Source organism: Anas platyrhynchos, chromosome 1 (assembly GCF_047663525.1).
Source record: "Anas platyrhynchos isolate ZD024472 breed Pekin duck chromosome 1, IASCAAS_PekinDuck_T2T, whole genome shotgun sequence".
NCBI classification, from domain to species: Eukaryota; Metazoa; Chordata; class Aves; order Anseriformes; family Anatidae; genus Anas; species Anas platyrhynchos.
In genome coordinates, this window is record NC_092587.1 from 72,553,567 (window position 1) to 72,568,146 (window position 14,580).

Sequence of the window (14,580 nt, forward strand, 5' to 3'; positions counted from 1 at the left end):
TTGTGAACCTTTGAAGTACAAGTTAGGGAAACAATGGGGCATACACAGATTTTTATATATGCCTAACTCCTCATGGGCACTCTTAGGTAGAGATTTATTAGAGCAATTAGGAGCAGAAATTGTCGTTGAAAAAGGGAAAATGAAATTAAGAATAGGAGAAGAACAACTAATAAATGTGTTAAGCTTGGCACTAATACAAACTGACCCTAAAAGTGAAATACCTTTAGAGATCACAGATCAATATGTCCAGGAGTTTGGGCTACCGAAGTCCCTGGAAGAGCAAAAATGTGACCTTAATAATTATTAAATTAAAGCCAGGAGAGAAACCCGTTAAGGTTAAGTAATATCCTTTGAGGATAGAAGATAGGAAAGGAATTAAAGAGATAATTGATAAATTTTTACAGTATGGATTATTGATTGAATGTGAATCAGAATACAATACACCCATATTGCCAATTAAAAAGGCAGATGAAAAAAAGCTATAGGTTAGTTCAGGATTTGAGGGCCATAAGTAAAATCACTGAAGACATACACCCTGTGGTAGCAAACCTTTATACGCTATTGACCAAGTTAAGGGACAAGTTGGTCTGGTTTACCGTACTGGATTTAAAGGATGCCTTCTTTTGTTTAACCTTGGCCCCAGAAAGCCGAAACCTCTTTGCCTTTGAATGGGAAAATCCTGACTCAGGACGAAAAGTCCAGTTGACATGGACAGTGCTTCCTCAGGGGTTTAAAAATAGCCCTACGATTTTTGGTAATCAACTTGCAAAGGAACTTGAATCCTGGGAAGCCCCCAATTCTGCAGGGGTCCTGCTGCAATATGTTGATGATCTCTTGATTGCTACCGAAGACAGGGGAAGCTGCATACAGTGGACGGTGAGCCTCCTTAATTTCCTAGGAATGAATGGATACCGGGTTTCACAACAGAAGGCACAATTGGTTCAAACCCACGTGACGTACCTAGGATTTGAGATCTCAGGAGGACAACGTGAACTGGGGACGGAACGCAAGGAAGCAATCTGTCGTACCCCAGAACCACAGACTGTTAAAGAATTACGAACTTTCCTAGGAATGACAGGTTGGTGCAGATTATGGATCAACAATTATGGATTAATTGTAAGGCCTTTGTATGATTTAATTAAAGATAACTGCATAAGACTAATATGGACAGGAGAAGCCCGAGCAGCCTTTAAGAAGTTTAAGATGGAGTTGATGCGAGCCCCAGCTCTTGGTTTACCAGATTTGTCTAAACCCTTTTGGTTATACTCCTGTGAAAGACAGGGTATGGCCTTAGGGGTACTAGCACAAAAGTTGGGACCTTACAAAAGGGCAGTGGCTTATTTCTCTAAACAATTGGATGAAGTAAGTAAAGGATGGCCAGACTGCCTGCGAGCAGTGGCAGCCGTAATTATGAATATACAAGAAGCCCGGAAATTTACAATGGGGCAGAAGATAACAGTGTTTGTCTCACACACTGTGTCAGCAGTTTTAGAACAAAAGGGGGCTCATTGGTTATCTCCTCAGAGATTTTTGAAATATCAAGCAATATTGGTAGAACAGGACGATGTGGAAATTGTGATAACTAATATTGTGAATCCAGCCTCTTTTCTTAGCGATGCTCCGGCGGAACCTGTGATTCATGATTGTTTAGAAACTATGGAGACTGTGTATTCCAGCCGACCAGACCTTAAGGAGGAGCCCATGGAAGATGCAGAAGAAACTTGGTTCACGGATGGGAGCAGTTTTGTTACACAAGGACAACGTAAAGCTGGATATGCTATAACAACTACTCAGCAGGTAATTGAGTCTAAGCCTTTACCCCCTGGAACATCAGCTCAAAAGGCGGAGATAGTTGCTCTCACGAGAGCATTGGAACTGGCAGCTGGAAAAAGGGTAAATATTTGGACAGATTCTAAATATGCATTCAGCGTGGTACATGCTCATGGAGCGATTTGGAAAGAACGTGGATTACTGACTGCTCAGGGAAAACAGATAAAACATGCTGAAGAAATTTTAAAATTGTTACAGGCTGTAAAACAATCAGAAAAGGTAGCTATGATGCATTGTCAAGGACACCAAAAGGGAAACTCTGATTTTGAAATTGGAAATCGATTGGCAGATCAGGAGGCTAAACAGGCAGCTGAAATAACTGAGGTGAAGGCATTGTCTTTAATACCAGACGGTAAAATCCAAACTATATATATGAACCAAAAAGCCAAATTATACAAAAGAAGACTTAAAATTAATTGAAGATTTGAAAGGTAAAATGAAACCAGATAGATGAGTATATTTAAAAGATAACTGTGTAATAATACCCTCTAATTTGATATGGCCCATAGTTCTTACAGAACACAATAAAACACATCGGGGAGCTGACACATTGCATAAGAGCCTGAGTCAGACATTAGTGGAACAAAATTTATATACAACAATAAAACAAGTAACTCAACAATGTAGCATTTGCTTACACAATAACCCCAATACCAAGAATAGAATAAAATTTGGAATAATCAGTAAAGGGAATTATTCGGGGCAACTGTGGCAAATTGATTTTTCAGAACTCCCTAGAAAAGGGGGGTATTGTTATTTACTGGTTCTGACTGACATGATTTCAGGAAGGCCTGAAGCCTTTCCCTGTCGAACAAACAAAGCAAGAAGAAGTGGTTAAAGTCTTGTTAAATGAAATAATACCATGCTTTGGGATTCTAGTAGCAATGTCTTCTGATAGAGTTTCACATTTTTGTGTGCAAGTGGTACAACAGATAAGTAGGATTCTAAAGATATTCTAAAGACAACTGCATACTCTTTATAGACCGCAGGCAAGTGGACAGGTAGAAAAAATGAAACATTTAATTAAACAACAAATAGCTAAAATCGGACAAGAATCTAATTTGTCATGACCTCAATCCCTCCCTTTAGCATTACTTAGAATTTGAGTTAAACCTAGAATAAAAAGGGAATTTGAGTCCCTTTGAAATCTTATATGGAAGGCCGTATCCATTTCTATTTAGTGGAGAGGATCGAACGCAGTTAGGATTAGAATATTTATATGCATATATAACTGAACTTCAGAAATAATTAAATAAAGTACATAAATTTGTTCTCAGGACCTGGGCTAGACGGTTGGATCAACCAATCCACCCTTTTAAGCTCAGGGATTATATATATGAAGACTTTTTCAGGACAACCCCTAGAGGAAAAATGGAAGGAAAGTGGACGGGACCATACCAGGTATTACTGACAACACACACCGCCATTAAGATTAAGGAGCAAGCAGCTTGGATCCACGATTCAAAGGTGAAAAAGGCCCCGGCGAGGATATGGACCATGACCCCAATTGGACCAGCAAAATTGTGTTTTTCCAGATCCTAATGATTGTGGGGATATGGTTGTCAGATTTGGGATGGGCAACTTGGGACGAGAACTTACACCTGACCTTAATACAAACTGCATCTCAAGTGATTAATAAGACGAACTGTTGGGTATGCACCCATCTGCCACAGCATGGGAATAAGGGTATATCGATAATTGGGATTCCCTTGCCTGCAAACTTATCTTGGACTAATTTGTGGGAAAACACATCTTGGGTCAAAAAAATATGAAGAAGTTTTGGAACTAGAAGTTAGTAGCTTTGTGCCATTGGAATCTTACTATGTATGTGTACAAAGGTGTAACCCGCCTAAGGGTATGGGAAAACAGGATTGTATAAATACGGGTACTACTTATGTGGGAAATCAGACATCTTGTAATCAAACAATTGATATTAGTACAATTAGCAGTTGGGCAAATTCAACCAGCTGGCCGGTTCCAGAAGGAAAAGGGTGGTATTGGCTATGCAATGATACAGCCCGTAAGGTCTTGCCCGAGAATTGGAAGGGAACTAGGGAACTTGCACTCTTGGAGCAGTAGTCCCCAATTTGACCATACATGATGTAGCGCCTCGAGGTTATTTGAGAAATCATATCCGGAGAATTAGACGAAAAATTAACAATCCATTGATAGAGAGACACACCGCTTTTCATAGTTTTGTTCGATGGTTTATCACATGGTTAGGAGTGAATGAATTGGAAAAGGCGATAGTTAATATTTCTGCAATTATAGAGAAGTTAGAAAACAAAACTCTGGATGCTATAAAGGCTCAACAAGAAGAGATACCTAGTTTATCACAGGTAGTATTACAAAATCCGATGGCCCTAGACTTGTTACTGGCCGCTCAAGGGGGAGTCTGTACAGTAATAAATACAAGTTGTTGTATGTATGTAGATCAGAGTGGAAGGATCTCTACCGACCTGGAAGAAATATGGAAGCAGACAAGGGTCCTACATGAGATCAGTAAAGATGATCTTTCATGGAGTTTTAGTGAAATATGGAATAAGTTAACCTCCTGGTTGCCCAATTTCCAATGTTTGAAACAAGTGTTCATTGCTCTATAACATTAGTAGTGTTAGGAATATTTGTGTGCATGTTGTTTAGATGCCTGCTTTGTTCTGTTACTGTAAATAATGAAAGTATCTGATGCAAAAGAATTTGCATGGGAAAAGAAAAGGGGGGATTGATTAAGGAGGTATTGGGGAGGCACTGGGGAGGCAAGGACAATCCCCAGACATGGACTGTATATCTCAAAACAAGACACTGGAACTCATGATAAGGAAGCGGCAGACGGACAGAGAAACAAATGTAAGGACTATACATCTCAAAATTGGACATTGGAATTCATTATAAAGATACAACAAACGGAAGAATTGGCAACAACCAGCTCTCGCAATTAAGAAACGTGCCAATTCAGCAGATTCCTGACCAAAGGTGAAAAGTACACTGTGAGGAAGACTCGGGGTCTTCCTCCCAAAGACCCCTGCCCACGTCCCAAAGACCCCTGCCCACAATTCTTGGGAGGCTCTACGCAGGCGCAAGGTGCCAAAAGGCTAATTAGCATGAGAAGCGAGGGAAGGCGGGGATAGGTAATGCATATGTATAGGCGCTTGTAGAATATTGATAGATTGATTGTATAAATTCAAGACTGCTTTCCGCTTTGGGTATGCACGATAGGTGGAGAGATCCCCCGTGCATCCAGCGCTGCAATAAAGAATATACCACTTAAAGGAATTTCGGCTTCGATCTTTGAATCAATCTCAACTTCCATTTTTAAAGCAGGGTGGTGTGCAGTGTGAAATGCTCATGTATTTACATTCCAGCTTAGTCTAGAAACACCCAATAATTTTTTTTCACAGTGTCTTTTTGGAGATTTACTTCTTGCTCCAGCTCCCAAATCAAAAAAAAATCAGACACGTACAAACATCTCCCCAGTACACACACAGTTGTACACTTCCACTACCAGCAAAGAGCCACTTATGTATGTTCTTGCTTCCAGTCTTGTTGCTCTCTTGAAGTCAACTTACAAAACCAAGTAAAACAAGTAACAACTTGCAAACAAGTAAAAGCCTAACTCATTTCAATAGGAACTTACAGTTCCATTGATAAGTACTCATTTTCAGAGAATAAACATCAGATATTTAGTTTTCACTTCTGAAATGCTATATATAGAGAAGCTTTCGCGTAGACCACACCACATCCAACCCCCTCAAAAAGAAGTCATCAGCAGTAGCCATTGTTGCTCCAAGGGACAGGCATATACAAAGCACAGGGGTCACTTCAGGCTTTACATATAACAATGAATGCCACAAGTGCTGTGTGAAATGATCTGTTAGAAACTAATCTCTCTCTTTTCATATAGATCCTAGCCTTAAGATGATTAAAGGTTCACACACAACTGTGAGATAACAGAGAATGATGGCTAATGGAGTGCCACAGGCTTCTTGTTAAATAGTGCACATAAAGGCAGCACCTCTCAGTTCTTGTTCCCAAGGCTTTTCATATATTTGTATAACCATTCCAACACCTAGGACATTTGTTAGTACTTTACAGAAGACATTTATAAGAGAACCAACAGACTGAGATAATTACAAAAATTTGCAACGGCAAAATAAACTCAACAGCTAGCTGCGGGTGTATTGGGATAAATATGCTTCCTTCACAGAAGTTAGCTACAGACATTACAAAAACAAATGAGTAAACCAAATATTTTGGAGACATACTTCCTGTCAAATTCTTTGTAGGCAGTTTGTAACCATTTCAAAGATGGTTTATTCAGACTCTTCAAGCCATAGTGAAAGTAGACAACCATATAATCATTCTCTACATAGTGGTCCAGAGTATACTTCAAGTACCTGAGAAGAAAGAGAACATTTTAGTTTTGAGACAGTTTACTGGATGGGATTCTTAACCGAGAAATAAATGTGCTCTGAACACTCATGACTGCAGATTCATGCTTGCTTCAATGTATTTATCAAACAAGTTCGTCTTGCTTTAGTGACAGTGTTGTCAATAATTCCACCTCAGTACAAAGCATGAAATTTAAAAGAACGTGGTGGTGTTCACAAATCACTAAAAGATGAAGAAGACAATATGGGACTATGCTTTCCAAGAAATATTTTAAAGGATGCATTTTAACTGACGGTGACTTCTATTTTTGCTGTTTTTCTGGTCTTTGTATTAGCCAAGTTTTACTTTTTAAAATAATAAGTCTTCTTTTTTTCCTCTCAATTTAAACCATTTTAAATTATCAAAAAAAAAAAAAATCCATTAACCCTAATTACTGCTAATTACAACTGGTTACAGTAAACTGTTTTCTTGAATACGTTTGCCTTTCCCCTGTTTGTGATATAGGGACTACATTCATAGATGATTTCCTTTAAAACTAATTTAAAGAACTACACTACTTATCCCATCTTGAAATAATACTGCATGTTTTATAAGAAGATTTCTGTACATTGATTCTTTTATGGTATAGCGTAAGATGCTTTTGTCTTCCCTTTCTCCTACAATCGAAAACAATGTATCGTCTATTACACAGCTCAATGATTCAAATAAAGCAATGATGGAGGAATGCAATCTGGCCTCATTTCTTGCTGTGTCAGATTTGAACTTTCTCAAGTCATTCTCAATGCTATCTTATTATTCTGCAACAGAGCCCCAGCTATTGTTCTTAATTGCAAATAAGCCTTTTTCATTCAACAAAATATAGTTTCCTGTGACATTTATCAGGCTGTGGCTATTGCAAGTATGAAGGACACTGAATATTCACCTATGCGAAAGCAGGTAACTCCACTGCTACACTGCACTCCCACAGTCTTACTGATCTACTTACTCGGCCATCATACCGTAAATCTTAAGATTGAGAATAGTCTGGGACAAGGAATGCCACTTCAATTAATATAGTGCTGTTTTGATCCCTGACTTGAGTATTAAATAGTATTTTAATGGAAGTAGTGGTAACAGTTATTCAAGACATGGAAAAAAAATAGTCTGAAAAGAGTCTAAAATCAAAATATACCTAAACAGATACTCTTACATAAAGAGAGCCTCATGCTTTATTTTATAGTATGCAAATTCCTTGCCACATTGCATACAGAAAACCTGTACTTCTAAAAATAATCGAGAGCTTTGTGGGCATAAAATAAACAATGTTTCTGTACAATTAACTGTTCCATGGTTGTAACAGAATTGGAGGGACGTTATAAAAGCTTTACCAAATCAATTATCTAAGTGATTTAATCACAAAACACCTGCCAAATTGGTTCTACTCCACAGTTTCTTCCTCAACATTCAACATCTTAGTCTAACTACTACCAAGTGATCTACTCTAACACAGATCACTTGATAGTTATATTGGCAGCTTCACATTCAGACATTTTCCTTCAGCTCTCTCTCTTAGCACAGACTTTCAAAGTGAATTTGATGTAGGCTCAGGTACAAAAAACATTTAAGTGTTCAAGTCCAGGAGAGTCGTAGGGCTGGAAATCTTAGTTTCAAGGTGCCTCCCTGAAGAACTGAGGAAGGTTCTTAGATCTGATGATGTGGTTTGTCACACTCCTTTCTTTGGCATTTCCTATTAATCTGTGCAGGTAACTCCTCTAGGTTAGGTGCTGACTGGTGGGGCTCTTATTCCTAGGTGCTAACGCTCACCAAGTGTTACACAGCAAGTTTTGGCTTAAGGCTGTGGAGATATGCTAGGTGTGATGAGCACACAAATGAAGCAATATGGTCTCAAACACTCCTCTCTGCTTCTCAAAAGTTGAGATAAGAACATTTCTGTCCTTTACAAGGGTGATGGGTACTGATGGTTGAAAGGTGCTCAAACATTTTGGTAATGGTGGCTGTACAAGAACTCCAAAAAGTTTTAAAATACTTAATAAGAACAAGCATTTCATGGCAGAATAGATCTCATTGCAATGATGGACGGTGAGTCCCAGCAGAAACATGTCCTTGCTGCAGCAAGTTTATAAGGAAGAATGTTGTGATTTTATAGTTATATCCTCTTTTAAACAAAAAGAATATTACAAAGTGAGACATAAGAGAGTTAAGTATTATAATATTGTACTTAATGCAGGCCATTTTATACAAAGAGGAAAAACACTAACACGTAAATAACAAAAACTTCTTGTTAAGTGATTTAGGAGCTGAAGTATAGCCAATTAAGGAAAACCTTGCTATTCGTAAGAACATATATACTGAGCATTAAAATACTAGAATTCCTCCTCTCTTACTGGTCCTCATCATAAATTCCATTTTAAAATACTATCAGAATTCATTAATAAAATTATGACACCAAGTTAATTTCAGTACATAGTGCATTGCTTCTGCTAGTCAATATTCCAGGTGAAGTAACTGACAGTTTCATCCACATTTCATTGACTTAGTATTAACACTAGTAGGTTGTGCATTCTTTTTTCTTTTCACTCTCTAACTCCTGCTTCTCTGCCCTGAAAGCTCATTCATCTGGAAACAAGCTAGTAGAAGTTCACATATAAAATGTAAAGTAGTCCACACAGAAGATTGAGAGAAACTTACTCCAGCAATCTGGTGTGATTGAGCTGGTGGGAAGGGGGCATACGGCAGCAACTGAAGGTAATCACCTTCCTTCCAAAATTGTCATCACCTAGTGAACAAAACAGTTAGTAAAGATAACACTCACTCACTTATGCAGTGAGACATCAGTGATCTGAGGGAAAGGCTTGTACCTTCTCATACTGGGAATATGAAATACCTTTGTATTTCTCAGGTCTACTCAACACCCTGTGAAACTCCACAATCAAATAGTGTCGCCTACAGAAATCCGCTTGGCCACCACTTTAGTGAAATGAAGCAGCTGCTGGGCAACTGAGGCAACTAAGCTGAGAAAGTCACATTCAAAGGGTGGCTGGTAGTACGCAGCTCCTGAAAGAGAACAGTTAAGTCCTCTCACAGAATTCAGGAATGGAAAAAAACAAGCTGGCTTTCTGTAGTAGTCTTAGAAGTGACATTTTTAAAGTCTTCATGCCTTAATTCTGGAATTTATAAAAATACTGTTCTGCTACACACACTTTTGGCATCTGCTTTGTAGAACATTGAAGTCGATATTTTAACCAAATTAAGCTTTCTTAGATACTTTTCCAAAAGCACTGCTACATTCAGATCCATGAAGATCAATAAGACTCTATCCTTTAGCCCCTCTGGCAAAGCATGTATTGTTGCACTCAAGTTCTGCTGTCTGGAAATCCAGACTCAGAAGTAAAGCAATGATCATACTGAAGGTAACTGCACTGAATATTGTGAGGTATTAAGATTTTAACATATATCTATATGAAAGATATCAATTCTATTAAAATAATTCAGGAATATCAGAAAGTCATAGAATGGCTTCAGTTGGAAGGGACTTTAAATATCATCTAGTTTAAAACTATTTCCCCTTGTCCTATCATTATCTGAGCAAGCAAAATGTTGCTCTCCATCTTTTTTATAAGACTCCTCTAAGTATTGAAAAGTTGCAATAAGGTCATCCTGGAACCTTTTCTTTTTCAGGCTGAATAGCCCCAGCTCTCTCAGCCTTTCTTCCATAGGAGAGGTGCTCCAGCCCTCTGATCAACTTCATGGCCCTGCTCTGGACCCACTCCAGCAGGCCCACATCCTTATGGTGCTGGGGACCCTAGAGCTGGCTGTGGCACTCCAAGTTGGGCCTCACAAGGCAGAGCAGAGGGGGACAATCCCCTCCCTTGACCTGCTGCTGGCCATGCTTCTGTTGATGCAGCCCAGGATGCAGTTGGTCTTCTGGGCTGCAAGCGCGCAGTGCTGGCTCATGCCGAGCTTTTGGTCCATCTGAACCCCCAAGCCCTCTCCACAGGGCTGCTCTCTTCTCCCAGGCTGTCCTCATGTCTGGGATTGCCCCGACCCAGGTGCAGCACCTTGTACTTGGCCTTGCTGACTCTCCTTAGGCTCAGGTGGGCCCACTTCCCAAGCTTGTCCAGCTCTCTGGATGGCATCCCTTCCTTCTCTTGTACTGACCACACCACTCAGCTTGGTGTCACCTGCAAACTTTCTGAGGGTGCACCCAATGCCACTGCCTATGTCATTAATAAAAATATTAAATAGAACTGGTCTCAGTACAGACCCCTGAGGGACACCACTTGTCACCAGCCTCTACTTGGAAGTGGAGTCATTGACCACCACTCTCTGGGTGCAGCATTCAAGCCAAATCCTTATACACTGAATGGTCCTCCCTTCAGTGGACCAGGATGTTTCAACTGAATTAATATTGGAGACATTATTGGTGTAATTTCAATATCCAAAATAAGCTATATTTAATCCTCGCTTCTATTTCCATTAAAACATTGAAGTTTGGCTTTGACATCAGTACAATAAAGTTAATAATTTGCCTTTTTTAAGATATTCTTTATAATTGTTGTTCTCCTTCCTCCTCTAATTATGTATGTAGCTGGAATGAATAAGCAAGAAGTAAAATGGGGCAAGTTAACTCTATAGCATAGTAACTTAATGAATTAAAAAAAAATCTTGCATTTCTTTGACAACTGGATAGAAAAGCTTCACCTGTCCTAGTCTGTATTACAGATGTTAATTCAAATTACATGATCTGAATGAACAGACTATTTCCCAGCTTTGAAAACACACACAGTTTCCATGAAAACCCACCACTGACAGTAATATGCATCCCAGAGGTCACAATAGGACAGTTTTTTTTTATTTTTATTATTTATTTTGTATTATTATTTCTTCTTAAAGCAATTCTGTTTTAGGTGTGGGAGGAGAAAAGGGATGGAAGGGACGAGATTAACTCTTAATGACTTTTCACTTATGAATGCCAACTGGTAGACATCTTCTGCATTATAATTTCCAAGCCTGAGTTATCACCAGAAACCATACCCATATCCCTTCCATTGACTTGTCAAGCTCCATCTTGAATACCAGTGAGGTTTTTCTGGTTCTTGCTCATGCTGCTCAATGCTTTGACAACATGGAGCCTTTCTTTCCCAATTTTAATCTAAAAGTCATAGCAAGTTTGAACAAATTTGTTTGTGGGACAATGACATGACTTGGGTGAAACAGCTCTTCTCCAGTATTGTTTAACATCCTGAAGGAAGATCTAGGCAAGAATCACATCCCCCCTCAGCGTGCATTTTACTGTTTGCAAACAAGTTAGATCTCTGTCTTTTAAGAGTCTCCTTTCTCTGATCTAGCTATTTTCTACAGTCTTGAATTCATCTTTCCTAAACATGGGGACATTAGCTTCTCAAGGTGAAGAGTTAGGTAGGTATCAGGTGAAGAGTTAGGTAATAAATTGTAGATGAACATCACACACACAACTTAAAAGATTTTCTAATAATATCAACATCATCTTTACTGAAAACCAAGATGAAGTATTAATTTGAAAGCTATACCTGGATTATCTCTGATGTCCACTCCACTCCCATTTCACAGATCATTTTTCTCCTTTTTCTCTCTTTGTAAAACCAAAGAAACTTTTGCTATTTGCTCTAACATCCCTTAAAGATCTAACTCAGCTTTTGTTTTGGCAATCAACAGTTTAGTCCTGTAGTTTTGACTTCCACAACATAGTTTTCTCTGCTGGATGATGAGTTTCTCCTGTTCTTTTTAGGCTGGCTGCTTATTTTTATTTTCTTTCTTGAAGGTGCTTTTTCATCCCCCATGGTCCAGTGCCCCATTCCACATTAATGATAAATTCTGACTCCTGTGTTAAATAAGGTGCTTAAGCACCACTCAAGGAAAGATATGCATAACAACACAATTATATGTACTCAGGTACACGTACATATTGCTCTTAAATAGGCCATAATTTTATTTCCTGAAGTTATATTTAAGTGTCTTATTTGATATTCTCAGAGTACTTATAAAGGCATTATAATGTGATAAGCATTAATATAAATGATGTACTTAAATTAAATTAAAACATTAATAAAAGATTGTTCTCTAAATCATGACTTGTTTGTGGAAAAACTGCTGTGTTACAGTACACTGTGGAATATTTTATTTGTTAGAGACAACCATTTTTATGAGCAAAATAAATCTAAAAAATGATTCCAGTTAAATTACAAAGTGAGTCACTAATTGTTACCGTTGGTTGCATTCAACTGTCTGATTTAAAAGGCAGAAAAAAACACCTACCTTTATAAAAGAGTGCAAGCAGATACACTTAGAACATATACAAACACCGTTCCCTAGTTTCAGTGATGGGAAAATTAAGCCAGAGTAGCTTTGTCAAAACTACCAGCAGAGCAGAGAACAGAATCTTGGTTTCCCATCACATAGAGCCATCGGGGCAACAACCACAAAGCTGAAACACTGACTGAGAACTTCAACTTGACTAAAAACTAAATTAAGCAGTGCCAGGTTCCCACTACTGATGACAGATAATGAAGGGAAAGAGATGGCTATTTTTGCGTAGGCATCAATAATGCTTTGAAAAACATATTTTTTTAAAAAGACACATGAAGCGTTGATGCAAAGCCAAGCAGATCTCCCTTGCCCTCCACCAGAAGGGCTGTGACCAAGCACCCTACAAAATTCCTGTCGCTTTAGAGTGTTTGCTTCTCAGTTTAAAACAGTTTGAAGCCCAAGACTTTGGAGATACAACTTTCACCCAACCATGTGAAACTGCAGTTTGAAGGGTAAAGTGGGGAACAGCAGTCATAATTAACAGAGCGCAGTTTGAAGTATGCTGATTTTAAACCAGCACAGAGCAACACATTATGCATTTGTTCCACAAAACCTGTATTTTCCTAGTACTTGGAATAAAACAAGTTAGAACTGAAAGATGCCTCAACTCTCTGCAGGGGACAATGCAAAAAAAAAAAAAAGTGCAATTTCAGCTTTGTTCCTTGATGTTTTACTTACAGGTCAAAAATACAGTTTTGTATTAATCTACTTTATTCCACATTACCAAACACTTTCAGATGATAACCCGTTCTACAGTCCCTGGAAATGTGCTCCTCCCCTTATCCTTCTACACCGTTTTTGAGCTCCAAGCATTCCAGAAGCATTCCCAAAGACAGAGTATCTTAACTGCACCCATACTCCTCTAACCAACTATCTCTATCTTCCTGCTCTTATTTTTTTTCATGTTGGCAAATCCCCTGGCTCAAATTCTGCCCTCATGCACAAAAAACATCTGGTAGATTTCTCTTGCCCATGGACAGGAGGATATTGCCTCGATGTCAGTCCCTTGTTATCATGCAGACACATTCACAGGTAAGGTATGTAAATACAGTAATCTCAGGCAGTCTCAGGACTGTGCACACTGCTGAGTCATTTCTGTGAGCTCAGCCCTGCAAAACCAACCTCCTCCTCTACACTTGATGAGTAAAGAGGAGTGTGAGAAGTGCAGTGTCCAGAATAATATTTATGCCCATTAAAATACAAGATATCCACTGGATAAATATCCTATGTATTCAGAGAAATACACCATGTGTATGATTCATACATCACTTCTGATATCAAACTTTGCAGTACCAAAAAAAAAAGTTACAGTAAGAGACAAAGAAGGGCACATGAGAAAAAGTATTGTTCTACTTTTTAATTAAGAATTTGGATGGCACAGCACTTACTGCTTCTTGCAAATTAAGTTTTTTTTCTAATGATACAGATCATTCCAACTTGCAAACAAGATCTATTGAATGCTGCAATTTTAGCATGACTTTTTTAAACGCCTTTACTCTGATGATCCTAAACATTACCATTTTATAAGTGAAAAGTGAAATACCATTTTATTTCACTGAAGTTTGTCATTATCAATTGCAATTACAATTACACCACAAATTATCAATTATAATAAAACAAAGCAAGATCCTAAAGTCCATGGAAGTTTTGCCATTGGTTTCAGCAGGAGCAGAAGCTTAGTCAAAATCCAGGAGACGTGCTACGACAGTGAAAAGACTGGCTCCTGTATCTGTTTCTTTCACAGAAATTAAACTAATGAAAATGAGTTTAAATCTCAATTACACTGTGATAAATGGTAAGTTTTGTATGCATGAAGTTTGTAATGCATGAAGTTTAACAAGGCCAAGTGCCGGGTCCTGCACCTGGGGCACAATAACCCCAAGCAGAGCTACAGGCTGGGAGATGAGTGGTTGGAGAGCTGCCAGGCAGAGAAGGACCTGGGAGTGATGGTGGACAGTCGGCTGAATATGAGCCAGCAGTGTGCTCAGGTGGCCAAGAAGGCCAATGGCATCCTGG

The 14,580-nt window shown here is 38.7% G+C and overlaps 1 protein-coding gene across 21 annotated transcripts in view; it reads right to left on the bottom strand.

Annotated features, from left to right (window-relative positions):
- ARHGAP8 (Rho GTPase activating protein 8) overlaps positions 1 to 14,580 on the bottom strand; it is a 113,542-nt gene that overhangs the window by 49,097 nt on the left and 49,865 nt on the right. For all 21 annotated transcript variants that reach the window (XM_072041459.1, XM_027450237.3, XM_038173381.2 and 18 more), the window contains 2 exons: positions 8,908 to 8,995; positions 6,093 to 6,224 (listed from right to left, as the gene is read on the bottom strand). In XM_072041459.1, the coding sequence (XP_071897560.1) occupies positions 6,093 to 6,224; positions 8,908 to 8,995 (220 nt within the window). The remainder of the gene's footprint in view (positions 1 to 6,092; positions 6,225 to 8,907; positions 8,996 to 14,580) is intronic.